We start from the raw sequence: 27,927 nt of genomic DNA on the forward strand, positions 1-27,927 counted from the left end.
CAAATGCATATCTTCCATCTCAACTATCATCCACTGACGTGAGGTGATTGCATCAACATCCGACAAAGCCAAACTCTTTGCTAAGAACTTTGCATCAAACTCCACCTTGAAATAAGGGTCGCCTACCCCCTACCTTTATTCTTGAGACTGAAAATACTCCAAGCAACATCTATATAGCTGTCTGAGATGTTTTCAGACTTATCAAGAACCTTGATTCCTGCAAAGATACTGGTTCCAACAACGTTCTAATCATACTTCTAAAACAAAATTGCAACCGGAACTAGCTCCTATGTTAATAAAGTAATTTAAACCTTGCCTTAAGGAGAGATGCTTCTGAACAATGTTGAAAACAGTTTGCCCAGTATTTATAAATACTGGGGATCAGTCTTCTGCATCTCAGTACAAACCAATCACCTCCCTATGTGTCATGAGTAAGTTGCTTGAGTCTATGATGAATAGAAAAATTGCCAACCATCTCAGCAATAAGCAATATGGTTTTCATTCTGTGAGATTAACAATTGATTTACTAACGGTAATATCACACTGGATCAGTGAATCTATTGATAATGCCTTCATTTCTAAAACAATAGCTCTTAACATATCTAAGGCATTAGATAGGGTTTGGCATAAAGGTCTACTTCACAACATTTCCAGCTACAGCATAGCTGGAAATGTCCTCTCAACCATAAAATTTTTTCTCTCTGATAGGTTTGTTAAAGTAGTTGTTAATGGGCAGAAATCCAAAACTCACAGTATTAACACTGGCGTGCCTCAGGAATCCATCCTTGCTCCAACTCTTTCTGATCTTCATCAACGATCTCCCAAATCTTATTCGATGATCATTCCTTGACATCTATGCAGATGATACTACAATCTGTGGCAACATTTCAGAGGCCGACAAATACCAGGATCTTGTCGATTCTCTATCCTTCGACCTGACGCGTGTGGTATGATAGGGTAAAAAGTGGCAAGCTGCTGTCTGGCCCCAGTTGAAATGAGCAGCTCTCATTTTGAGGAAGCACCCTGCGCAAACTTCTGGGTCTGATCTTTACTCCTTTACCTGACATGGAAGATCTGCATCAGATCCACTGCGAGAATTACTGGAAAAATAGTTGTCCTACCACCCCAAAAAGTATCTCACTCTCGGCACAATTCTCTACCTATACAAGAGTCAAATATGTTTTAAGATGGAGTACTGCTGTCACATCTAGGATGGAGCTCCTAAGAGTAACTTTTCCTTGTGAGTCTATCTCTGCTTTATTGTTACTTTTATGGTAAGTGATCGACTGAGCTCCAATCTATTGTTCCTCTTGTAAAACAAACGTTCGTTTAGCTACAACAACCGTCAACAACTTCCCTCACTCTCTATCTGTGCCGGAAACTAGACAAAAATTCCATAAGCAGTTTCTTTCCTAGAACTGTCTGTGAAATACAATACCAATACTTTCCGGCTGACTATAGCATGGCTAATTTCAAATCTAATGTGAAGAAGTTCAGTGTTCTATCTAACCCCACCCTGATCATGTTGTTCCATCATCTAACACTTAACTTTTATCCTAGAGTGACCTTCGACCTTTATAAGTGATGACCCTCCCCCTCCAGTGAGTAAAAAAAAAAAAAAAAAAAAAAAAAAAAAACTAAATCAGTAATTAATGTACGTAAAACAAGATAGTGTGTAAGATTGGACAATATTTTGCAACTAATTCTACATGTACTTAATTTTAACTAAATAATAAAATGGCAGTTATTTCAATTGCTTTCCTTTCCAGATTTATTCAGGCAATTATTCTGATTTTTATTTAAATAAATACATGGGAACGTTGAGTTCATTTCTTGCACTAAAGGTAAAGTCAAAATACTCTCTTTTTTTTTTTAATGTAGGAATCACTACATATAAAGTTCCGAAGGCCACTTGAGGATAATGAGTGTACAGTGGTCATCTGAACAACAGTGTAGTAATTGTTAGTGGTGGAAATTGGGCATAATTTACTATTTAGGGGCCAACTCAATAAGAACTTGTTTACATTGAACAACCATATTGTAGTCAGCTGGAAAGCAAACCAGCAGAGCAGAGATCCACAGGTGAGCAGTTCGAGGAAAGAAACTTTGTTTATGGAATTTGCATTCAGATTTAGGCACAGATAAAGAGTGAGGGAATTGTTATTAGTGGTAGCTAGGCGAGTGTTTTTAGTGAAAGTTTAGCAGACGAGCATCATTGAACCATTCATTCTATGAACCATGATTTGTTATGTATATAAATTGAATTAAGTAATAACATGAAGAAGATACGTGGACGGTTTAAACAATATACTGATTAGACATTTAAAAAATATCATTTTAAATAAGAAGTTAAAAATAAACCCTAAAATTTTTACCTATATAGTTTCAATGACAGCACAGTCTCCATTATAATATATATATTAATACGATAGCGTGTGTGTAATTATGTGTGTCACACATCTTTTTCTCCCGAATGATTGTTGTTTAATTGTTGACCTTCCATTTCTTGTAATAATTTTACCAAGAATTTTTGTTTCGGTTTCGATTATAGCTGAAGAAACAAATTATGTTTTTTTCATGAGTTTTGGTTTCAATTTCGATTCAAGCCGGTGCATCCAATTCATATGAATATATTTTTTTTGGTCCCCCGACAAAAGGAGGGTAGACCTGTAAATTCACCTTCGTCCGTCCGCACTTTTCTCAATAATTATGCCTTCAAATTTTTTAAAATTTTGCACAAACATTAAACATGATATGAGTAAAAAAAAAGTAACAGAATGGATTTTCCGGGAAAACTCTCGTTGCCCCTCCCCTTCCCCCCATGGTGCCTTTCGGGTTAAAATGGTTAAAATTGGCACTTTTGTGCTTATCAAAAAAAAATAATGCCTTGGATTTTTATCAAACTTTCTGAAAAGTTGTAACTGATTTCTATATAATTTTTTTTGTCTATACTTCATAACTCTTGGGTGTGCGCCAGGGGCTCTTTTAGGGCTAATAAAAACACACCATTTGTGGGACTATTTTACCATATTTGTCCAAAATTTTCTGTGTAAGTCTATTTAGCAGTTTTGCATGGTGCTGAACTCAAATTTAAATATAAGGTCTTGGGGACTTTTAAGGCTAGATGGGGAGGGGGGCAAATGATGGACTTAGTCATTTCTTTTTTTGCATGGCACAGAACTCAAATTTACATGTTTTAAGGCATAAAACTGCACCGTTTGTTCATTTTCACCAGGATTTGATGTTCCCTAGGAACTTTTAGAGCTAAATGGTGGAGGGGGCAAATGCTGAACTTAGCCATTTTTTTATGCCTCTTTCACTGTGCACTCACGAGGAACATGCATGCTTCACTTGTTATTTTTAAAATCACAACTTTATATATATATATATACATATATATATATATATATACTAGACTACCCGTGACCCGTTGGGTCTGTATGTTATATTATCTATGGAATTAATGTATGAGCGTGACACTTGTGACGTAAAGAAAATAGTTTTTTGTGACATAACAGAAACATTTCTATGAAAGTATATTAAAAATGAAAAACGAATATAGATTTCTGAGTCGTTCTGTTTATAATTATTTATTAAAAAAAAACAAAAATCTTACAGCCATTGAATTATAAGTGGTTCACCATACTTATAGGTAAATGTGCACTGAACATATACCATAATACTTAAAGTTAAATTCAAATTTTGATAGATCTTTTAATTTAAACGCAAAAAAAAAGAAAAAAAAGCAATTGGGACGCTGAAAATACATTTTATTGTTGCGTTGATTATTTATTTGTAATGCAATTTAATAATACATTTTTGGGGTTATTTATTTATGTTGGTAGTGTAGAAGAAAATGTATGAATGTTTTTAAGAAATGTGTATTAAAAAATGGAGAATAAATTTAAAAAAATGAAGGCGGTGGATAAATCGCCTTTGTAAAATGTTCTTATGGTTGTCAACGAGTTAAAGTAGATTTATTTGTAAGAAAATTGCGTTAAAATAACTTAAACGTAATATGGAAATGAACGAAGTAAAAAAAAAAAAAGCAGAAAGTATTAACAATTGTTTATTTGGATAATTTAAATGCGAAAAAAAAATTTGGGACACTGAAAACGTACACAGTAAAACAATACGTTTTATTGTCGCGGTCGATGATTATACGTATTATTTGTAATCACGTTTTGCGTTTGCTTCCCATATCTTGAAGTTTTATACATGTAAGATATTCGCTTTTCTAGGGACATCCGTTTGTTCAAACAAAACCGGTCCAGCGATTTGTGTTTATTTCCTTACGCTGTTATGGGTTTGTTTATGTACGCATGTGCAACAGGAAGTCGTAAAAACCACCCGTTACAAGGTCATTTGAGTTTAATAATTATATAGATAAGAATCGATAGAAAATTGACTCTGTAAAAATATATACGAAATCTGCATAAATTAAAATATATTTAAGCATATTTTTACAATAATATCAGGGCGTCTCTATTTATGCTTAACATCCATAGAATGCCAACAATATATTACATATGAAAGAGTTCGCTGTGCAATTTCCATATATATATATATATATATATATATATATATATATATATATATATATATATATGTATATATATAGCTTTTTTTTTCATGGTAATATCTAATTAAAGTGTACTCCTATATAAAGACAAATATTTGTATTTAGTTTGCGAATATCCAATAAAGTCATAGCTTTCCTTTGGGTTTCAAATATTTTTTATTTGTAACTGAAATACTTTTGCATTATTTCCTTGTAGAAAATCTCGTCTTTATAAGCCGTTTGTTGATCTATTGATTGGTTATTGATCTATTGATTATTGGGACAGAAAACTACTATTAACAAGATGTTATTTAATCATTGGTATCTTATTTAACCGATTTGATTTTGTGAACACCGATCAATACAAGTTTTGATCAGAATTTCTTCTACACGGAACCACTTTTATTAAATATCATAGGAAAGAAATATAATATTCTAAAGTTTTAATTACTTTATACAGATTTACATCCCATTACTCAACTGTGTGGCAATTGGGACAATTTTCAATGCTTATATAAATACTTGCTGAAGTACCCATCTCTTCTGGGTTTCTTAACTTTTCTTGAATGTCATAGATATGTCAGACACTTAGTAAAAAAAAATATAGACGTTCGCCTACAAGTAAAATAATTTAAAAATAATGTTAAAAAAAGAATTAAAAAAACAAGTCATGATTATTGACGTGTTCTGTTTTTTAGTCACCACTATATATGCTCTGAGGGCCGAAATGGATCTTTTTGAACTTCCAATTTTTAACCATTTGGACTATATTATAAGGAACACGTACTTCAAGAAATATATTAAGTATGGAATAAGTAAGAGAAGAGTAAGAAAAGGAAAAAGGAAAAAAATAAGTAAAACTATAAATCAACTTCAATTCTTGGGAGATAATTCGTCAGCAATTAGTTCTACTCCAGGATAAATGAAACGGAAGTTAATATCCAGTACACTCGCATGCAGAATATTATACTCAAAGAATACTCATTTCAGGAAGGTAAAATTAATTTCCCAAACTGAATACAGTTTAACATTATTTTTATGTTTCCCGGTGAAGATTAAAGTTAAGATATAATGATACTAAAGCTTATGTTTAGAAACCTTATTCCAATTTTGATTAAAATTAATAACATGATTTTGATTTGAGAAAATGTCTCAAATTTAAGACTGCTTAATTGCTGTCCAATGATTATTTTTTTTCAAATGAGAGGTTGTGCCTGTATTATGTGAAATAAAACTCTTCAAGATACTCCATAGTAACTGAAATTTGTGGAATACTCACCATTACGCCAAACTGCCCTATTTCAAAAATTAAGGATAGAATTATTGATTTAAGTAGTGATTCCTATGCATAAAATATAAAATATATATCCACAGACCTAACATTTTATAAAGATATATGTATTCAGTTATATATATATGAGAATAATGGAAATAGTATTCCGATGAAACAAGGAACAAACCAAGTTATGTGTTCGCCAACGTTTCATCTTTAATGTGAGACTTTCTCTGGATGAATGAAATTAAGAAAACAAAACGTATATTTTCAAATATTTGTACTGGTGTTTTGTTTTCTTAACTTCATTCATCCAGAGGAAGTCTCGCAATAAAGACGAAACGTTGATGAACACATAACTTTCTTTGTTTGTTCCTTTTTATTTCTCTCTCTCTCTCTCTCTCTCTCTCTCTCTATATATATATATATATATATATATATATATATATATATATATATATATATATATATATATTGTGCATGTGTTATGCATGTATTTTCAATAGTTACTTTAATAGTACTCAATACATGAGTAGAGCTAGGTAGTTTTGAAAGGATATGACAATTAAGCTCCGCAGAATTTTCCGTGCTTCATTCTCATAAGGATTCGTCAGGCTATTGCATGAAATTGATGTTACTGCATGCTTTTATATATTAACGTGGTGCTGAGTTTGCTTGTTAGCCAATCAGATTCTTTATTATTCCTGTACCCATTTATCGCAGCCAATGATCATGCATTTATTAGGCAAAGTTTTCCTTGACTTGTAATTTACCACCTCCTTTGTTCGTTTTTTGGAGGGAATGTGCCATTTTTCTTCGTGTGTTGCCATATATATATATATTTCAAAGATATATTTAGCATGTATATGTATGTCCCTTATAGAAATAAAATAGAGAATTTACATAACTAAATGTATGTTCATACGTAAAAATTTCTAGGGAAGGCAATAGAAGCCTAGTGAAAAAGAACATAAGTGTTTTTCATTAAATCCCGAGCAACGTTGGGTCTTCCTTCTAGTAACTCAATATTTTGCAGTTTTGTTAAAGTTTTATTTTCTAATTCAGTATTTTCTAATTCAGTAGTTTGCTGTTCATATGTCTCTGTTTTACCGTTAAACTAGACACAAATATTATAAATGTCAGATATCTTTCATTTGTTTTCCTTTTTCTTCTCTGAAGCAAAATCTCATTTGTCAGCCATTAAAATCTTTTCTTATTTTGTTTTGTTACAATCCCATCGAAGGTATAAAAAAAAAAAAAAACAGCAGAAGACTGGAGACGCTTATGGACTCTTTCCTAAGTTTCAGTATTGATCCGTGAGGAAAAAGGCTTCTTACTCCGACCATCAGGAATAACAAAAAAAAAGTATACTTTGAAATTTAGTTTACAAATTATTGTCATATTCTGTCTACAAATTTGATATATATTTATCGTGAGGTATATACACCCTTCAAATCATTTCCGTGAAACTTGTGTGTGTATATATATATATATATATATATATATATATACACACACACACACACACACACACACACACACACACACACACACACACACATATATATATATATAACTACTTCATTTATTCACATAAAATTAATATACAAAAGTATAAATTTATGCGTAAACTTTAAGTATTTACTTCAAAAGTGCTCAATACGTAGCTAGAGCTAGTTAGTAAGTTATAAAATATATATGGCGATTAAGCTACACTGAATATTCCGCGTTTCATCCACTCTAGGACTCTTCAGGCTTATGCATATAACTTACTATATATATATATATATATATATATATATATATATAAGAGAAAGAGGGGAGGTAGATGGAACAAAGAACACAAATTCAAGGCTGTAAAATATATTTTACATGAATTTATTATTCGACAGAATACTCAAATAAGATATAATGAAATTTCCTTAATTCTCAGAGTTTCAAAGAGATGCGTCTTCTCATCAGAGGAAAGATATTAGCAAATGAATATTATAGCAAAGCTGTGAATTTGCTGGTACTTGCATTAATTGAAATAGAAATATATGAAAACTAGTCATATATGCAAAAGGTTTTTAGAATGGGGAGGAAAAAATTGAAAAAATAAAAGGATAAATTAAATGTTAAGGATGAAAAGATATGAAGAGGTTAAGTATTTTCAAGACGAAATGATGACGAGACCATATTCCTATAAAAATTTGGAATTATACTACTGTTCTCACACACACACACACACACACACACACACACACACACACACACACACACACACACACACACAATGAACAGAAGTGTACAAATAAAATGCTTTACAACATCATTTAATCATTAGTAGTGTTCCTAGAATTCGGCTAACAAAGATCCAGTGTACAATTATTTAAGAGATTACTTAGAATTATCATGCTCTTATTTTTTTCGTATGTGTATTCCAAATCGCCTCATCGGCAAGTTCACATAGAAAGGTTTCCTTGAGAGCATCAACATCTTACACTTTTATAAGTAAACGGTGTTAAAAATAACAAAACTCCTAAATTATACTTTTTCTTTCTTTCAATTTTTCTTATATATTTTTGGTGTTGAAATCCAAAGAATTAATGAGTGCCATATGTATCATGGACATTTTTGATTCTTAGTCGAATCATCATCAAGTTAAAAAGCAAATGTATAAAAATGCTGGGTAAAAAAAAAAAATAATTTCGAAAGGTATTATGAAACGGATACATTAAGTCAAACCCTGGAGAATGTTTTTGATGAAAGGCGTTAATTTAAATCCTAAGTATTTAAAAAATATTAATACTAGTTTCATAGGCAATATTATTAATTGTAGCTTGTTGAGTTTTAATGTAGATGGCCTTGAGTATTATATATATATACATATATATATATATATATATATATATATATATATATATATCTCAAATAAATAGCAAAAGGCTATATTCCAAATTTCAAGATGTTGACAATCTTACTGTTTATTCCTTCAAGTAAGTTGATATGCACAGCGCAAAATCATTCATGTAATTATGTCAATTACTGAATTTATTTCGCTCTTAACTTAGAAGAAAAAAAAACACTAACCTATTTTTAAAGAAAATAAAGGAATACGGGCATGATTACAAAATCTGAAAATTGGGAGAGAAGTTCCAATTATTTTTTTATTCTATTACCCCATCTTTTTTCAAATCCCAATGTATATAAATGTCTGTCTGTTTCTCTCTCTCTCTCTCTATATATATATATATAGAGAGAGAGAGAGAAAGAGACAGACAGACACGATATGAGAATGCTTATGCATTTGTATGTAGAAATTCACTCCTAATATAAATTAACTGATCATTATAAATTTTGGGATATGACTGCAAGGCATAAAGGGTCTTAATGTTTTTTTTTTAGTTTTATAATCTTTAACTCTTAATAAAGAAGCACTGTGTGTTTTAACTTATTTTGAAACGTTTTTTTGATCAAATCAAACTGTGTCCACTTCATTCAGGTTAGAATGAAAACAAACGTGACTGCCAAAAGCATTGTACGAAAACTCCTGATAATCACTCAAAAATCGAGAATTAAAGAAACTACTTGTGTTAGGTGAGTACCTCTATTACGGACAAGGTCTTTTGATTTGCATAAAAGATTTCTACAGACAATATTTGAAGAACTACAGAGACTGGAGTAGTACCATTAAAACGAGCAACCATTTATGCCCCAGAATTTATTTTCCTACATGGTTACCACCATTCTCCATGCACTTTTGCCAGTGATGAACGAGAGCCTTGATGCCTTAGTCATAAAAATCCGTTTGTTCACAACTGTGATTATGACATTATCGGGGAGATGCTGTTCACATAATACATCCTTCAGAGGTTCGAACACATAGAAGTCTGATATTGGTAATTCGCAACTATATGGTGGGTGAAACAGCACTATCTAGCTGAACTTTGTCACACATTCAGTGATCTTAAAACTTGTGTTGCAAACAGAATGTTTCTCTTTTCTCTGACTTTACACTGGAAATCCAGGCCTTCAATGGTGTCAACATTTCAATGTAACAGTCAGAGTTGACAGTCAACCCTGGCTCCAAGAAATCCAGAAGGATGAGGCCCTTCCTGTCCCAGAAGATGGTGCACATTACTTTGCCTGCAGATATCTGCATCTTGAACAGCTTCCTTTCTGGGGAACGTGAGTGGTGCCATTCCATCAACTGCCATTTGGACTTTGGCTCAGTGTACATAATTGTGTAAAATTTTGCACACAGAAAAAAATCTATATATATATATTTATATAAGTGACCTTGTCATCTAAAATTCTATGCAATTATGCAGAAACTATGCTTAAATAGAATTCAACGTAATAGTGAAATGAAACCAATTATCTAATAAGAAGAAACCATGAAAATGAATAAGTAATTAATTAACATTCGTTTTCTAAAGGAATATGCAAATAACTTTACCTTCATGTACTTGCTCACATATCCATGACTGGGTATATTAAAAGGTTGTTCTGATAATTTTTGAATAGAAAAGGCATTTAATATCAACGTCAGAGCAAAAATATATATATAATATAATAATGAATACGAAATCTGCATAAATTAAAATATTTAAGCATATTTTACGACCAGACTATGCCAAGCGGCTTGCTAGTTATATATATATATATATATATATATGAGAGAGAGAAACAGATCGAAGTATATAGAGCCATAATGAAAAAGATAGGCAAACAGACTGAGGCATTACATGCTAAACATATCAAAATTTTACTCGTACCTTTCATTATATTAAAAAAAATACATTATTTAATTTCATAATTTTAGTTTTAAAAAAATCAGGTTGGGTAGAATCCAAACCACACATTCGTTGTTTTCGGTCTGGTACTTTCCCAACCAAACAATTAGCTGTTTGTTAAGTCAAATAAAAAAATCATATCTGAAGTTTTAATGGAGTTCAGTGACCATGGATCACTTAAAAATGGGATCACATAGATATTTGGCACATAGAGGGTAACGTAACGATTTGGGACCTCTTCCATTATCTTCCCTAAAACAATTTATACATAAGATTTAAATTTCATTACTTATACCCCGGTAGATCTCTTTGCTGTGCATTTCAAAATTCCCTTTTCTTCCTCAGTGAATATAATACTTTTAGATTTTATGTAGATTTTCTAACCTTTATTTCTATAGGGAAGACACAAATATACTCATGTTTTTATATTTTTGTACAGAGTTTACCCGTTAAGCTCCTAAATTTGTTTTTCTTTTGTCTTTGCTTGTGACGTAGTTTCGGTTACAGACTGAAGCCAGAATTCCTTCCAAGTTTTTGTCTTTCATAGAAGTTGATTTTTATCATAGAAGGTGATTTTATTTGTATACTAGCATGGGTGCCTAGCGTTGTCCAGGTGTTTGGAGGTGTGTGTTGAGCAAAAAAAAAAAAAAAAACGATGGTAGTAGGAAATCTGGCTCGAACCCGTACCGCGAAGGAGGAAAAGAACGGGAAAACGTGACGTCTTTGCTGTTATGATCAGCGCCAAACCGGAAGTGATGTAGGTTTAAATTAAGGCTAGACAATCGAAAAGAGAGGATGACTTTTGAAAATATCGGTGAAAAAAGCGACCTCTCCCTGTAGAAAAGTGCCCAGTTGAGGGTGAGGAAATTAATGTTTGTAGCCAATTTTTCAGTATTTGTCTGAATGGTCGAGCTTCAAAACGATATTGATCTTGTGAAAATCCGCCGCCTCTGTCGAAAGTTTTAGGCAGACATGCAAACATACATACATTTATATATTGATTGCTCAAATTTTCGACCAAGACCGATTAAAAAGCTTGCCCTATCTCTGAATACTCTTTATGTAAAATTTCAAATGTCACACGCACAGGTAATTTTTTTTTTTTTTAAACTATGACCTCTATTATGACCCCTTAACATTTGTTTTGGGCTAAAATCAAGTTATTAAATTATGTCCAAGGAATCTATATCTAAAATTTCAATTGCTTATACCGAAAATTGGCGGAGAAGTTTAAAGGTCAAATCGTTGAACTTTGATCCCTTAACAGCCAAATTTCTGGCTGAAAACAGATTACAAAGATTTTCCCAAATCTCCATAACCTGTATATGAAATTTCGAGTCTGTAGACTTAAAATTAACAGAGTTATTGCGTAGGGAAATGTACAGACGCGTTCATTTTTATAGATATATAGATTTTCATCAATAAATAATATTTTATAGTATTTACACTGCAGTCCTATATACTTTAATACTCAATTCAGTTTATATAGACAACAAAGCCTTGTTTTATAGAGTGTATGGTGCAGCTAACTTATCTTTTAATAGGTGAATTAGGAATGTTAAGGATTTGTAACTATTTGCTTTCATTTTAATGCATAATTTTGTGGATAAATATTAATGGATGTTTCTTTTGTAGCAGTAATTTAAAGAAAACAATTATAAACTCTTCATTTGGTTATTTTCCGTTTTTATTTTTGCAATTTAATTTACACGAAAGGCTTTTGTAAAAACAATTTGTCAGACGTGTAAGAAACACACTGCATTAAAAATGTCGGAAAAATTGTTTAGATATCAGTGGAGACATTTTTGGGGAAATAAAGCAGGTTATCAGTTTATAAACTGTAGCAAACTGAACTCCCTCTTCCTGTTAAAAATTGAACAGATACTTAAAAAAGAAGTGTCATAATATGAAAAAAAATACTGAAGAAGAATATAAAAAAATATTTTACCTTTGAAATTTTCATTTTTCTTAATTTTATGAATGGAATTTTATTTTTTATTCAGTGCATTTATTTTTTTTTTAAGAAATATTAAGTAAATATGCTCCCAAAATGTTGCTTGTCTGCAGCCTTATCTTCGAAGTGTTTTTTTTTTTTTTAATAAATGGTGATACTTTAATAACAAAAAATAAAAAGTAAATATATTTTGTTTTTTTTTAATCTTTTATTCTTATAAATCGTTTTTTTGTTTTTGCTTTATATTATCCTAAAATCTGTTGTTTTTCTCCCCTATAATTCCACAATGCAAAACAGCTTGGAATTTTATCAGTATTTATGATTCGTTTATTCTTATATATGTTACCAATTTGAATGTTAAAACCCTTAACTCAGAATCACAGCATTTGAAGCTCTCATCCTTGTGACAATCTTTGCGAATTGTGTGGCACTGGCTGTATACACACCATATCCAGAATCAGACACCAACGAAATAAATATGGCACTGGTAAGTAGTTTTTTTTATATATTTTCATAGATTTTACTTTTACTTTAAATCTAAAAAAAAAAAAATTATTAATCCGAATAGCATGAGCTAAAATAATTTTTTTTTTTTCTCAATTAGCATGTCTTTTCCATGTCAGATTTTGGTTGCATGTTTACCATGATGGCACAAAGTGAAATTCTCTATGAAACTCTATAATTTACATTGGCTTTAATGCATCATTACTTGAGATCGTATTTGATGGAGTCACTCAAGTCTTCTTTGGCTTGATTTTTCCTCGGTTACCCTCAACTGTGACGTGTGTACATCTATTTGTCTATCCAGAGCTTCATTAAACATCCATACCACCGCAAGTGTTTGCAACATACAATTGACTCTAGTATGAACACCTTCAGCCTGATTAGCAAGGAGTCAAAACTAACTTTGTCATCAAGACATATGCCGCAAATCCAAGCACTGATCTTTTTCTACATTCTCAGAAGAATCGAAGTAGTGGGAACCCAGTATTCACTTGTATATAACTGATATATTCCTAGTAAAATATAATCAGTATAAATTAATCAGATACATTCGAATGTGTTAAGGCTCATTTTATCTTGAATGCCGGAGTATCAAGATTAGTTAACTCTCTCCCCTTGATTACCGCTCGCTCGCTGTCGTCTTTTATAGACTTAAGTAATTCATTCTTTGGGGTTGGGTTCAGGATCTTCCATTATATCCCCCCCCCCCCGCCAGCTAAATTGTTCTTTGAATTTTGCTTTCTTTTAGGGTTAAGACGTAGGCGTTTTATTCCTCTTCGTTTTTCTACGACTATTTATCCCCTCGGTCCGTGTATCTTCACATTTAAAAGAATCAGTGACATTGTACCAGCTGTTGTAAACTCAACTTTGATTAAAAAGTTAAAGGGAACAATATGTTTAAAGTGGGAAGAAGCTTACAAAACTTGCGCCATGCTGTTCATACACACGGTATCAAACTTAATTCTCATCTTGAAGTAATAATTTCCCCCCTCATTAATATAGAAAGTTCATCCATTTCTAGTTTCTAAATTTTCTTTCAACATTGCATCTATAATGGCTACTAATTTATAAGAGCAATATTTATTACTCCTTTATTTTTGTTAGCTGAGGATTTTAAAGATCTTAGTAAAATTAGATGCGAATGGTAACATATTTAAAGTGTCATAAAATTATAAGATAGAGTAAACTTGTTTAAGATGTGTAATGACTGAAAAGAACGTGTTTTGTGTGATTCCCAGGCGAAATACTTTTTTAGTACCAGTGCGAACGTAGGAACGTTTGACAGTAAATGTTTGTCAGGGCGATAAATCAAGCTGTGTTCGGTATGCAAATGATTTGTTTCATTAACGTTTCAAACTAAATAAAAACTGGTACATTTTGTCATACGAAACTGTGACTGTGGTTCGTGGAGGTCATGCTGGCTTGGTTGCGTTTGTTCTTTACACATTATTTATATTCGACATGTTAAGACAACCAGATTCTTATCATTTACATTTTTCACACTATTTGGATTCATCTTCAGTGTATTTTCACAACGTTTCGTTTGATGTAACCTCCAACCTTCTTAAGGTGTATTTTGTCGAACTCTGGAATCTGCACAGAATTTCGAACGTAACCCTTAATTTAATCCATAGGGGTAGTATGCTCTTGTTCCATTGACCATGACTGGATAAAAGCCCTAAGTAATCCATAATTTTGTTTTTGAGGACTGAACTTTAATCTCCAGAAGAGTGTAACTTTATAACTGAATTTTACGAAGTACATTGTCTGCTACATCATGGGTCTTTGCACAAAAACCTGTAGCATAGCGGATATAATTTTAGACCATCATTTACAGTTTGCAGTTCTGTGGGAAAGACATTTTTTTATTACAGGATTTTTAATAAAGAAGTAATGAACATTTTTTTAAATTTAATTAGCACCTATATTGGACAATCTTGGAGATCAGAATAATAATTTTTCATCTTTCTGGTCTCTGCTTACATAGGGAGCGTTGATTCATAATTTTGCCAGGATTAGAATTAACACCAGACGATCAGTTATTAGAAAAATGTTAATCTGATGGATTATTTATTGAAATTGATGATTTATTTATCTTATATGCTTCCTAAATGAAAGCAGAAAAATTATTTAACGGTTGTCAGTTTCATTTTTATTTTTGAAGAGTTATGAAACGTTTAGTTTACTCAATTTGTTAAACCTTTGTATACAAACAGGCTCTTTTCAAATCTTTGATATTCAGTGGTTGAAAAATGTCTCCCTCCTCCCTTGTACATAAATGTTTGAAAATTTTTCAGGTTAAGAAAAAAATGGAATTTTTTGAAACTTTTTTTTTTTCACCTCAATACTCACTTTTAAAATGACTTGTATAGGTTTTCGAGTATGCTGAAAACGAATATCACATTTAAATTTGGGGCAGACAAGTAGTTTTTTGGATATTAAGACCATTATTATACCATGTAATCCATTATGTTTTTGCTGGAGGCCATATTTTTTTTCCAACTGAACAAGCACTAATGTGCATGCATGTTACAAAACGTCCCCCTCCCCATGTTAAGAATGGCGAACGCTACTGATATTTAATAATTAATACATTGAAAAAAATGTCTTAATATCTAGAAAACTACTTGTCTGCTCCAAATTTGAATGTGATATTCGTTTTTAGCATACCTGAAAACCTACAAAAGTCGTTATAAAAGTGAGTGCTAAGGTGGAAAAAAAGTAGAGATTTAGTAGAGATGGAAAGCGACCAAACTCATTCCATATGATCTTTGGCTCAGTATATAATTTTGTGGCCACATTTTTCTTTCATATGACACTCATGAAAACCTCATATTAACAAAAATCTAACTAAATCCATATTTACAGTTTGAGTCAAAACGAGTTTAAAAAAAAAAAAAATTTTGTTTACAAATATAAAATGCAGTAAAATCACCCAATGTATATTTACACTAATATATCCTATAAAAAAATAAAATAAAAACATGTTACCTTTCTCTTTTTATTCCTTATCCCTGGTCCACCGATTTGAAAACGCTGGTTTTAAACTACAATTAATTTTACTCAAAATTTTGCTGGTGCGACACGTAGAATTATTGCTATTATTTTTTAGAAACATGGTGATGCTTTGTGTTGATTGAGCAAATCTTAATTAAGAATAATGTAAGGGAAAGAAAGATCTTTGAATAGAATTTCTATGATGTAGCAAACTAAAATATGCCCTCCTTCCAAAATTTCCACCCGAGTTGAACCCCCTCGCCTTGCCTCGTTCTATCTGTACAATTTGTCTTACCTTGTATTTCTAAGCAATCTCTAAAAAGAAAAAAAAAAAAAGCAACTGAAATTAAAATATATGCAATACTATTTAGATAAAAAAAAAAAAAAATAATGATTATTTATATCCTGTAAACATGTTTTATTTATTTTTCAATTGACAAACATTTTTTTTTTTAATGTTTTGTATTTTTTTTTTTATCATTCTATCCAATTTAAGTGTATTATTTGAAGAATTGCATAATGGAGGGAATAATTAACTTGAGTCATTAATTATTGATGCTTGACGTGTTCTCTATGAATTTCCCAAATTGTTTGGATCTGCAGCAGAGAGGCGCTGAATGATTGTCATGGAAACAGATTCTGAGTCAAAAATGAACTTTTGTAGTCACTTACACCCCACCCACGCAGTGTTTGTGTGTCGGTGGGTGGGCTATTTATTTATTTATTTTATTTAAGATGATTTTATGCTGAGGAGATTTTTAAGAGAAAAAAAAAAATAATTTTAATCTTTACTTCTTGAAAGATCTATCTCTATTGGATGAGATTTTATGGAAGCAGCCATAAAATCCTTCACATCTCCTTATATAGATTTACTTAAAAAAAAAAAAAAACTACATCTGGATAAAAATGAAACGGAATGATTGTGTGAGAATGAGTGTTGTTGCATTTTAGTTCTTGTATGTTTTATAGGAGGGTCGTTCCAAAAAGTAAAGCCTCGTATTTTTTTTAACCCAAAAAGTTGAAGAGCTACGAAGACGCAAGAAGTACCATTAAAACAAGCAGCTTTTGTGCTCCAGAATTTATTTTTCTACATCATGATGATCATTATCATTATTATCATTCTCGATGCACTTTTGCCAGTAATTCAATAACACATCTCTGCTTGTAATGTACGTCCATGACCGGGATTGATTTCTTAAGAATCTCACACCATTAATAGTTTCAAGAGAGATGAAACTTTCAAGTCATAAATGCATAAGTTCAGTCATCATCACATTGCAATCTCCTCTGATCCATTCGGGCGGGATAAGAAATAGAATGGAATACCCCTTGTAGCATTTCATCCCTCTTTTAATGCCAAAACACAATATCTGCCAGTATCCTATATCTCTAAAACCACCATTCACCTATGTGTGGAGTATTGCACTACAAGTGGGCTGGTGCACCAACCACTGGTCTCTCCAGTGTTCAAAGAAAGAATTTCTAGTCTAAGTTCCATACTATCTGCTAAGCTCAAGGTTCTGTCGCATCACTACAACTTTGTAAACCAGTTCTTGCTTTACATGTACTCCAACATGCTTTCAATGAACTTGCAAAAGTATTTCCGACCTACCTAATTAGCAGTAAAAATTCCCTCCCACTTTTACTATAGAAGTCTCAAGATGTTGGAAGATTTTCTACTCTAATGGTTTCTTTCATCGAACCGTATGCCTTTTGAATGTATCTCCAGCTTACTCTATCAACATGCAGAAATTTAAATGTAATGTGAACAAACATCTTGATATCCAAATCCTCGCCCAGGTTGCACTCCCACTAATATAAACCTGGCTCCTATCATAATAGCCGTATTCCTTGTTTTAGAGCATGAAATCTTTTTCTTACACCATCTTTTTCATAACTTTTACAAAATTCAAAAAAAAGTACTTTAATGAAAATAGGTATTTACCTTTAAGGTTCTCTTCTAGCCAAATCTATTTTTTTTTTTTTCACTTGTTTTCTATAACAGCAAATAAAAAAATTCATAAATAAAATACAAAAACATGAATAAAAGGCAAAAATAAATAAACACTACAGGGATAAATTGGTAATCAATGTTACAATCTGTGGCGCTTACATCCATCTTTCAAAATAAGCACATGCGTTGCAGACGCGCGCGCACACACACGCACACAGACACGCACACACACAGTCATTTTATGTTCACCATCTCTTAATGAAATTCTGTCTAGCACCTTATTGCACTCCATTCCCTTTTTTTTCTTTTTTTCTTTAAGAAAATATTGAAAAGTATTACACTGATTTTTCATTGTTCAGTTACAAAGAACTTGGTCTTTTGACCAAGATCAAAGTGTAGTATCTAGACTTGAGGGAAAATTTAATATCAATTTGACATAAATTAATAAATACTCACAAGATTTGGAATACTTTGCATAGTTTTGGGGGCATAATACAAGTATCATCTCTCATTTAAAAATTCAAATAATTCAGATTTGCATTAAATTTGATATCTGATTCATAGTCATTAGACATCAATTACGCAAAATTCTATAAACTTCAATTTAGACATTTTTTTTTTTCTGGATCAATATCGTGTAATGGATTTTGATCAAAATTGGAATAAGGATTTTAGACGTATCATTATATCTTCTTGATTTTAATTTTAACATAGCAACATAAGTGATACAAATTGTTCTGTTTGGGCAAATTGATTTTTACCTATGTTCAGACTTGTGTTTTTTTATAGTTCTATATGAAAAATGTTTGATTTTGTCTTTCGATTTGAGCCTAAATAAATAAATTGTGGAAAATAGAGCCAGAGGAAAAATGACCTAAAACTCGACAAAGAAGTTAATTTTCAGAAATAAACACTGTAAGTCATAAAAGATCTTTCCATCTGGTTTGATGGATATAATTTTATGACATTATTCGCTGTGAATAGTTATTCCCAATCACTCTGTTTTAATGGATGACATAATTTATGATGCTATCCAATATGCACAGAGATAAACAAGCAAGATTTACAGAGTTTTAGTTGTATACTAGACTACCCGTTGGGTCAGTATGTTATATTAACTATGGAATTAATGGATGAGTGTGACACTTGTGATGTAAAGAAAATAGTTTTTTTTGTGACATAACAAACATTTCTATGAAAATATATTAAAATGAAAAAAGAATATAGATAGATTTCTATGAGTCGTTCTGTTTATAATTATTTATTTTTAAATAAAAAAGTTCCAGCCATTAAATTATAAGTGGTTTGCCCTACTTATAGGTAAATGTGCACTGAACAGATACCATAATATTAAAGTTAAATTAAAATTTTTATATATCTTTTAATTGAAACACAAAAAAAAAAAAACTGGGATGCTGAAAACGTACACAGTAAAACAATACTTTTATTGTCGCGTTGATTATTTATTTGTAACGCAAATTAAAAAAACATTTGGGGTTTATTTATTTATGTTGGTAGTGTAGAAGAAAATGTATGAATGTTTTTTTAAGAAAGGTGTATTAAAGGATGGAGAATAAATTTTTAAAACATGAAGGCGTGGGTAAATCACTGTTGTAAAATGCTCTTATGGTTGTTAACGGGTTAAAGTAGATTTATTTGTAAGAAAATTGCATTAAAATAACTTAAACATAATACGGAAATGAACGATGCAAAAAAAAATGCAGAAAGTATTAACAATTGTTTATTTGGATAATTTAAACGCAAAAAAAACAAAACAATTGGGATGCTGAAAACGTACACAGTAAAACAATACCTTTTATTGTCGCGTTGATTATTTGTTTATGTACGCATGCGCAACCGGAAGTTGTAAACCAGATGTTGGGTTACAGCACCCGTTACAAGGTCATTGGAGTTTTATAATTATATAGATTAAACCCATGGGAGTCTAGACGGTTCCTCTAGGAGAGAACTCCTTTAGCTTAAGCCGTTTTAGACATTTTTATGAATCAAAATCATGCTATGGATTTTGATCAACATTGGAATAAAGATTTTAGACATAAAGTGTAGCAGCATTATATCTTGATTTTAATCTTTGTACAAGAACATAAGTGATGCAAACTGTTCAAGTTGGAAGAATTAATTTTACCCGTCCTCAGACGGGTGTTCTTCAAGTACATGTATGTTTCTGTGCATGCGTACATATAAATAACAGTATCGGATTCCATTGCGGCTGGCTAAAAACAGCTAGCAAGCTTACTAGGCGTCCAATTACCAAGGTTGATCAATAAAAGCTGAATGCCAAATATTTTTGTTGTTGTCTGTTTCTGGATCAATGGCAAAATCAGTGTCTGAATCATGACGAGAAATATCTTTAAAGAGACATCTCAATGTTTCTGATCGTGATTTCTAGTAATAAATGCCTCAAATACATTCAGTGCGATTATTGTACAGGGCAGACGAAATTCAGAACCATCTCCAAAGTGGGAACGCAACCACATATAATACAAGACAACTTGGCTTGTCTATTCCCGTCTGTGTTTACAACTTTTTATACCCCCCTCCAGGCACCTCAATGAAACCATGTTCCTCATATCACATTTTAATTTTGGTTTTTGCAATCTGAAGGATGCGAGTTCAATTCAGGCAAACAAGACACAACTAAGTTCTTTTATACTGCCGTGTACATGCTATTATTTCTGGTACACATCACATTGAGACCAGGGTTCAATCCTCGTTAGAGTCATATTAAAAACCCTAGAAATAGTACTGAATACCTTCTTCCTCAACGTATACCATGGAAGATATTCACATCTGTCTACATTGTCCAAATTTTAATCTTTTTCTGGGATCATCAGAACTAAAGTAAAAGTGGGAATTAAGTGTAGTAATCCGGAGAAATGAGTAGCATCCACCACGCCAATGAAAAGAGAGCCATCAAGTCGCCCTTGACTATGGTCAACCACTTTACATTTATGTGACATACAGGAAACCATTTTTGTGACAAGTATTTTCTCAAATGTGTACAAATTTAATAAATTTGACTTTTCCTTACTTCTGTATTCACAATATCGAATTTGACCACTTGACCAAGTGTAAGCAGTCCAATTTCTTTGCTTGTTTCATTTTAATTTGGCCAATGAAATCTTCATCCATTTCACATTCAATCTTGCTCAACACTGTTGGATAAACAGACATACAAGAAAATGACATGCTATTATGACACTCTCACATGAACAAGTCATTTTCTACATAGATGCGTAGAAGAGAAAGATATATGTTAATACACTTCTAAGACCTTTTAATCTTGCACAATGCACCTATCTGCTCTGCCATTTCAACGTTATTTTATCCTTATGTATCTCTGTATAAATATTTAATTTTGTCTGAACCATCTTTGCCTCCTGAGAAAGCCTTAATAAATATAAGGTGAAACATCTCCATACATGTTTCCGTGTTGATGTTTATTTTTCTTCCACATAGATGTCTTCCTTTATTTCTTTGTTTCTTTAATTTTGCCTATACATAATAAAATTGGTTTAATTTTGTATGTCTTGCAGCATATTAACTTATTAGAAAGGAGGCGCGGTTGTGTAATAATTAGGGCTATGACAACAGCATATTCTTTTTGTTTTGACTCTTGAGTATATATCGGACACAGTTAATCAACTGAGAACCACATCACTCTATATAAAAGCATATAAAAAAAAGATATCAACGGATACACATTCGAGAGTCAAAACAATGAAAAGAATATGCGGTTGTCCTAGCCCTACTAATAATCATATTATCATGATCAGTCAAATGTCCATTTTACATGATAGCATGTATTGGACAGTTTTAAGAAATTAACTTCCAAACCAACTTATCTCTGGTTAGACCTTTTATCTCTTTCTCTGAAGTTCATTCTTATTACCGCCTCCTGTGTTTCCCTTGGCCTTCCCCTGTGAACTGAACCTGCTACTTAAACTAATATACACCAACTTTCCCCAAAACTCTCATCCGTTCTTTCAATATTGGCATACCATTGAAGTCTACACGCATCTCTCTACACTGTCAAGAGTTAATCTTTCTCTGAGGTCATCAGAACTAAGGCTGTCTGTACGACTTACATTATATATTCGTGTATTTGTCTCATATCATTTCTCTCCATGCAACGCATATCATCAAGCCTCACTGGGCAGATTTCACTTCCATACATCATCTCACTACATAGGCATGCCTGATAGACTATTCCCTTGGTTGACACTGGTAATGCTTTGCTGATTAGCAATGACAGTAGTTCCCCAAAATTGCTGAGTTTGCTGAAAGAATACATATTGCAAACAATTATATACAATTAGATGAACACAAGTTGCTATTATAACTGGATGGAAATTGTTAATTCATAGGGTTTTTTTTTTTTTTCGATTTATTTTTGCTGATGCTAGTGGTGCATATGCATCCAATTGAATTTGAAAACTATGAAGACTACTATTACAATAGATGAATTGGCCAAGCAATCAAACTAACCGTGCTGAATTGATCTTACTGGAAGACGGAAAGTTTAAACATTCATTATGACTTAAAAAGTAAACCTCCATTCGTTGTTGCTTTATAATTGGTGTTTCTCTGGAGTCTTTGTACATTCAGGTTTGTTTTAGAAAGAAACAGAAATGCATTATGAGGAATGTAATCATATAATGAATTTTTTTTTTTAATAACCTTTTGCAGCGGTTCAAATGTAAGAAATGTGTAAACAAAAAATCTTTTTAATTGAAGATGAGTAGGACAGCAGTGGTATTTTTTTAATTTTTTTATTATTCCTTATCTGAAAATTAAAAAAAAATCGTTGTCCTATGATATCATATTAACGATTATCACTCCATAAAATTCAACAGAAGAATGGGTTTTTCTTTTAATTAAATTCTGTGTATTTAATAAAACGAATTTCTTTTAAATAGCAATTATTTCTTTTTTACTTAAACCATGTTTTAGTAAAGAAGAAATACATTAGAAAGTTTCATAGCACAAAGAAAAAGTTCCTAAATAAATTAAAGTAAATTTTCTTTTGTGTATCTCGTGTTAGCTATGTTGAAACATATCAATGAAAACGCTTGAAATAGAATTTAGTTGGAAAAATGTTATTAGATTTTTTTACGCAGTGATTTGGGTGTTAGTAAAAAAAGCATATGTCTGAATTAAGAGGTACATGCTTCTCTGGTCTTTTTTAATACTAAAAAAGCAAAAGCATATTGTGTAGTATTAAATATTACAATTGAGGAAATCGATTGAAATGAAACATTTTGTTTCTAACAAGAATGAACAAATATCTGACATATTGATTGATGAAACAGATTGCTTTATTTATGTATCTTGTAGTCAAAATGCTATTGATCTCTTCAGAGTTATTTTCATCTTTGGTCAAGTAATTTCAGATCTATGGGTAACCTTGCATATAGAATATACTTCATTAATTCCTATTTTTTGGTTTTCTTATGGGATGATCATCTTTAGTTAACTATTACGTGTAATTATATTCATGCAGATATTCTACATGATTTATACTTGCGTAATATTGTTCTTTTTTATTTTATATTTTTAAAAATAATTCAATGTTACGTTTAATACCTATGGTATTTATATTTATAATAAAAATTCTGCATTAATCAAAATATAATATTTATGCGTATTTTATGACCAGGCAATGCCAGGCGGCTTGCTAGTTTAAAATAAACTTATTGATTTCATTTCTTCCTCGTGCTCAAGTATAAAATAAGCTTAAATATGATATTTTGATGAATGCAGATTTCGTATTTATTATATTGGACCGAATATATAGTAATGGTTAAAAGATTTTAAAAAAAAAAAAAAAAATGATTGTGTGCCGCCACTGAGAATTGAAACCAAAACGTTTAGCTTATGATTGACTTTTTCCTTTGACGTTAATGCCTGAGATGTGGAGACAGGTTTACTGTGAAGCTAAAAATATAAAGCATGAACCAATAGCTATTACGTTACACATGCATATTTGTAATGCTGTTGTTCGACCTCCACCTGTCAAGTTCTATTTCTTTAATTTTCACACTTTTGCACCGATTTTCCCCAGCTAAAACCCAAATATAAAGCTTTGCATGGGTTTGAATACTCTATATGTTAAGTTTCATGTCTGTAAACTAAAAACTGACAGAGGAGTTTGCTAGACAAAACTTTTTAAACGAATATATATATGCATACATAAATACATATAGAAAGAGGTTTGTGTTTACTATAACCTTTTTATGCAAATATTATGCAATTATAAATCATGTAGAATATCTGCATGAATATAATTAAACAATGGTTAACTAAAGATAAGCATCACATAAGAAAACTGAAAAAACTAATAAGTAATTGTTTAAAATAATATTTTCTTTTTAAATAAGTAGAAAAAAGATTTTTAGTATGAATATCAATACACAAAAAAAAAGGTACTCATGCACTTATTACTCCGTGCTGAAATAATAACGTTATTATTTAAAAAGCCATTCTTAACATGGAGAGGGGAGAGTGTTTTGTACCTATTCTGTACTTTAACCTTACAATTGAATAAAAAAAACTATCATAAAACTTTAATTAAACTTGGAAATACAATTTAAAAAAGCGCGGATCAGTAAGTACATTAGCACCAAAAAAAAAAAAAGAAAAGAAAAAAACAGATTTAAAGGAGTATAGATATGTGTATTATTATATACTAGCAGGACTTGTTACCCGGAGTGCCCGGAGGAAGCATACCCCCTCCTCGTAAAAAATTAAACTACGGTTGTTGTTGGTGGCCAATCCCCAACGCCCTAATCTTAAGAACAGGTTTCGGACTGAACCCCCCCCCCTTCCAACCTCCTTATGTTAAGAACGTCATATGGAATAGACACGACCAAGCTCATCATGGTAAGAAGTCTTTTGGGATAGACATCCCATTTTATGAGGGAGCTGGGGGGGGGTGAACTATCCAAGTATTTGCTCCAAATTCAACCTTGATGTATGTTGTCAACATACCCACCAACAAAGACTATAAAAAAAAAAATTGGGTGTGTGTGTGGCAGTATCATGCAGAGAGAAGTACACTTTTTTATCGCGGGTGCATAGAACAGTGAATTACAGTGCATAATACATGTCATTATATTGGTTAATTTGGGATGCCGAAACTGGATATGATATAAAGAAAGTTGTAGCATATTTTTTTATGTAACAATGTGTAAATAATGTTAATCCAAATAATGGCATGTGTAACTCCTAAGTAAATGTTATGGTTATTTTTGGTAAAAATCAGTCTGTAAAATAAAGGAAAAGCGACAATAGTAAAGTAGAAATGATTCAAAACAATGTGTGGCGATCGATCGGCCATATTAAATAAGGGCATCAGTATGTTTGTGTACAATCCGGAATAAAAAAATTTTTATGGTCGCAGCCAATGAGAATAGGCGGAATGTTATTGCGGGGAAAAATGATTATTTTCAAATAGTGAAGTGCAATGGTAGTTGTAGGTGCCTGAGTGTTTAATCCAGTTAATAAGGATGCCAGGTCAATATAGTTATAATAGTTATATATTTACCTGAGCCTTATTGGAAGAGTGGGAGGACTTTTCAGGTAGAGAGGAAATTCAAATTACTTTGTCTATAGATCTTGGCAATCGTGATGATATAGCTCGTAGGAAGGAAGATAGGATTTTATTATAATGAATAAATATGTTTGTAACGGCGTTCAAATATTACACAAGATGTTGGGTAAAAGTTTAGACATAATAAATTCGTATGTGGCATCTGTTATTACAAACCTTTTGTAATTTGGTCAAGAAGGGAATTTTTGCAATCAAATTCTTATATATGAGATTAGATTATATCTTGTGTTTTTCTTGAAGATACTTCAGCAAAATTATATTACAAACTCTTTTATAAATTTTGTTTATGCCCTGTTCAGTTTAAAATATTGATTACATAAACATGACTTATTTCACAATTGGATTCAGTGCTTTCTTTTCTCTTTGATATAAAAAAAAATATCTTCATTTTATTTTATGTTAATCTATGGAAATTTTGATATAAAAAATATATATCTTCATTTTATTTTATGTTTATCTATGGAAATTTTGATATCAAAAATATATCTTCATTTTATTTTATGTTTATCTATGAAGATTTGATATCAAATTAGAGCAGGCAATTGATCGATTTGTTTGAAAAATAGGCAATTTCATCGATTTCAACAATAATAAAAAATATGGAAGTGTGAACATTTGTTGATCATTATTCAGTCCCAGGCAACGTCAGTCCTCCCTGTTAGTGTGTGTATGTATGTACATATATATATATATATATATATATATATATATATATATATATATATATATATATATATATTGAAATCATGCATGTATTTATAGCATCGAATTTGTATTAAACTAACGTTTTAACTAAAATTTCAGTACTTTTGTTTTTGAATCTTGTGGGGCTGAGGATTGATAATCTATTATATAATAAAACTCAAATCATCTTGCTTGCATGTTTCTGGTTTCGCTTTACAATGCACTAGCAGTGTCAGAAAACGCCATTACAAAATGCGTGATAAAAAATTGAATAATTCGTCCTCCTATCTTTCGAAACTTATAACTACTTTAAAAATATAATTCAAACCCTAATTTTTTTTTCAATTAAAGGAGCAAAGACCAGATTTAAAAAAAAATAACAAGTTTAATAGCAAATTATGCAATATTTGTTTTTTTAAATCGGTTTTCTTTGAAAAAGATTTAAAGAAAATCAACGAATTTTAACTTACTTCGATAAAATATATGTATATATAAATTCCAAAAAATCAATTACCTATATAAAATATTATTCAATGGGTACTTCTCTTCATTGTTAAGAATTTATTCATATTTATATTTTATATTTCATGTCCTTTTTAAATAAAATACTTTTTTAAGCGAGTATTAAAAAATACTTAGTTATGAACTATGGTGACCTGTAAGTGACAATATTAATGTCTCTTTCTATTGCTGGCTGTAAACAAAATTTAGTAAATTCCATGTTTAAAAAGGATGTGTCCTCTATAGTATCAGACCTGACCAAATGGTTACTTGTAGGCATAGACCAATCCATACCATCCAAAAAATTCCAACAAAAACCTAACAGCCAGCCATGGTTCTCTCCTGAATGTGCTGCTGCCATCGCACACAGAAATTACTTTTTCCATAGCTACCAACGTAATAGATGCACTGAAACTAAAGCTGCTTTCGGGAACGCCAGCAACCACTGTAAAAGAGTAATAAAAAATGCAAGAGAACTATATGCTCAATCCGTTAAATCCAAAGTAGCTGAGCAGTGGCTTGGTTCCCACCAGTTCCGGCAAATAGCAAATAGGATCCTGAATAGAAACGTGCATTCTATCCCAACCATTATCAATGGACCAGAGGTCATCTCGACAGCATCCGACGAGACCAAACTATTTGCTAAGAACTTTGCAGCAAATTCTACCCTGTGCGACAAAGGCCATCAACTCTCCATATTCCCTCCTATAACAGACAACACGCTATGCATCATACAAATATTTGTGCGTGAGGTCGCCAAACTAATCAAGAACCTTGACTCCAGTAACGTAACTGGTCCTGACGATATTTCAATTATAGTGTTAAAAAAATTACAACCAGAACTTGCCCCCATACTTACCAAACTATTTAAGCGTTGCCTTAAGGAAAGTGCTTCCCAACACCCTGGAAAACCTCATCTGTATGCCCTGTATTTAAGAATTCAGGTGATAAGTCATCTCCCTCTCAGTACAGACCAATAAGTCTCCTGTGTGTCATGATTAAGTTGCTGGAATCCACAATAAATAGAGAAGTAGTCAACGACCTCAGCAGAAATAACCTTCTTAGCGACACGCAATATGGTTTCCGCT

At 31.6% G+C, this 27,927-nt stretch overlaps 1 protein-coding gene across 16 annotated transcripts in view; it reads left to right on the forward strand.

Moving 5' to 3' along the window:
- The window catches only part of LOC145303601 (muscle calcium channel subunit alpha-1-like), a 1,244,232-nt gene that overhangs the window by 657,134 nt on the left and 559,171 nt on the right, over positions 1 to 27,927 (forward strand). For all 16 annotated transcript variants that reach the window (XM_080145164.1, XM_080145154.1, XM_080145170.1 and 13 more), the window contains exon 3: positions 12,948 to 13,053. In XM_080145164.1, coding sequence (XP_080001290.1) covers positions 12,948 to 13,053 — 106 coding nt within the window. The remainder of the gene's footprint in view (positions 1 to 12,947; positions 13,054 to 27,927) is intronic.

Source organism: Euprymna scolopes, chromosome 19 (genome assembly GCF_053919585.1).
Source record: "Euprymna scolopes isolate OS-2025 chromosome 19, ASM5391958v1, whole genome shotgun sequence".
Lineage (NCBI taxonomy): Eukaryota > Metazoa > Mollusca > Cephalopoda > Sepiida > Sepiolidae > Euprymna > Euprymna scolopes.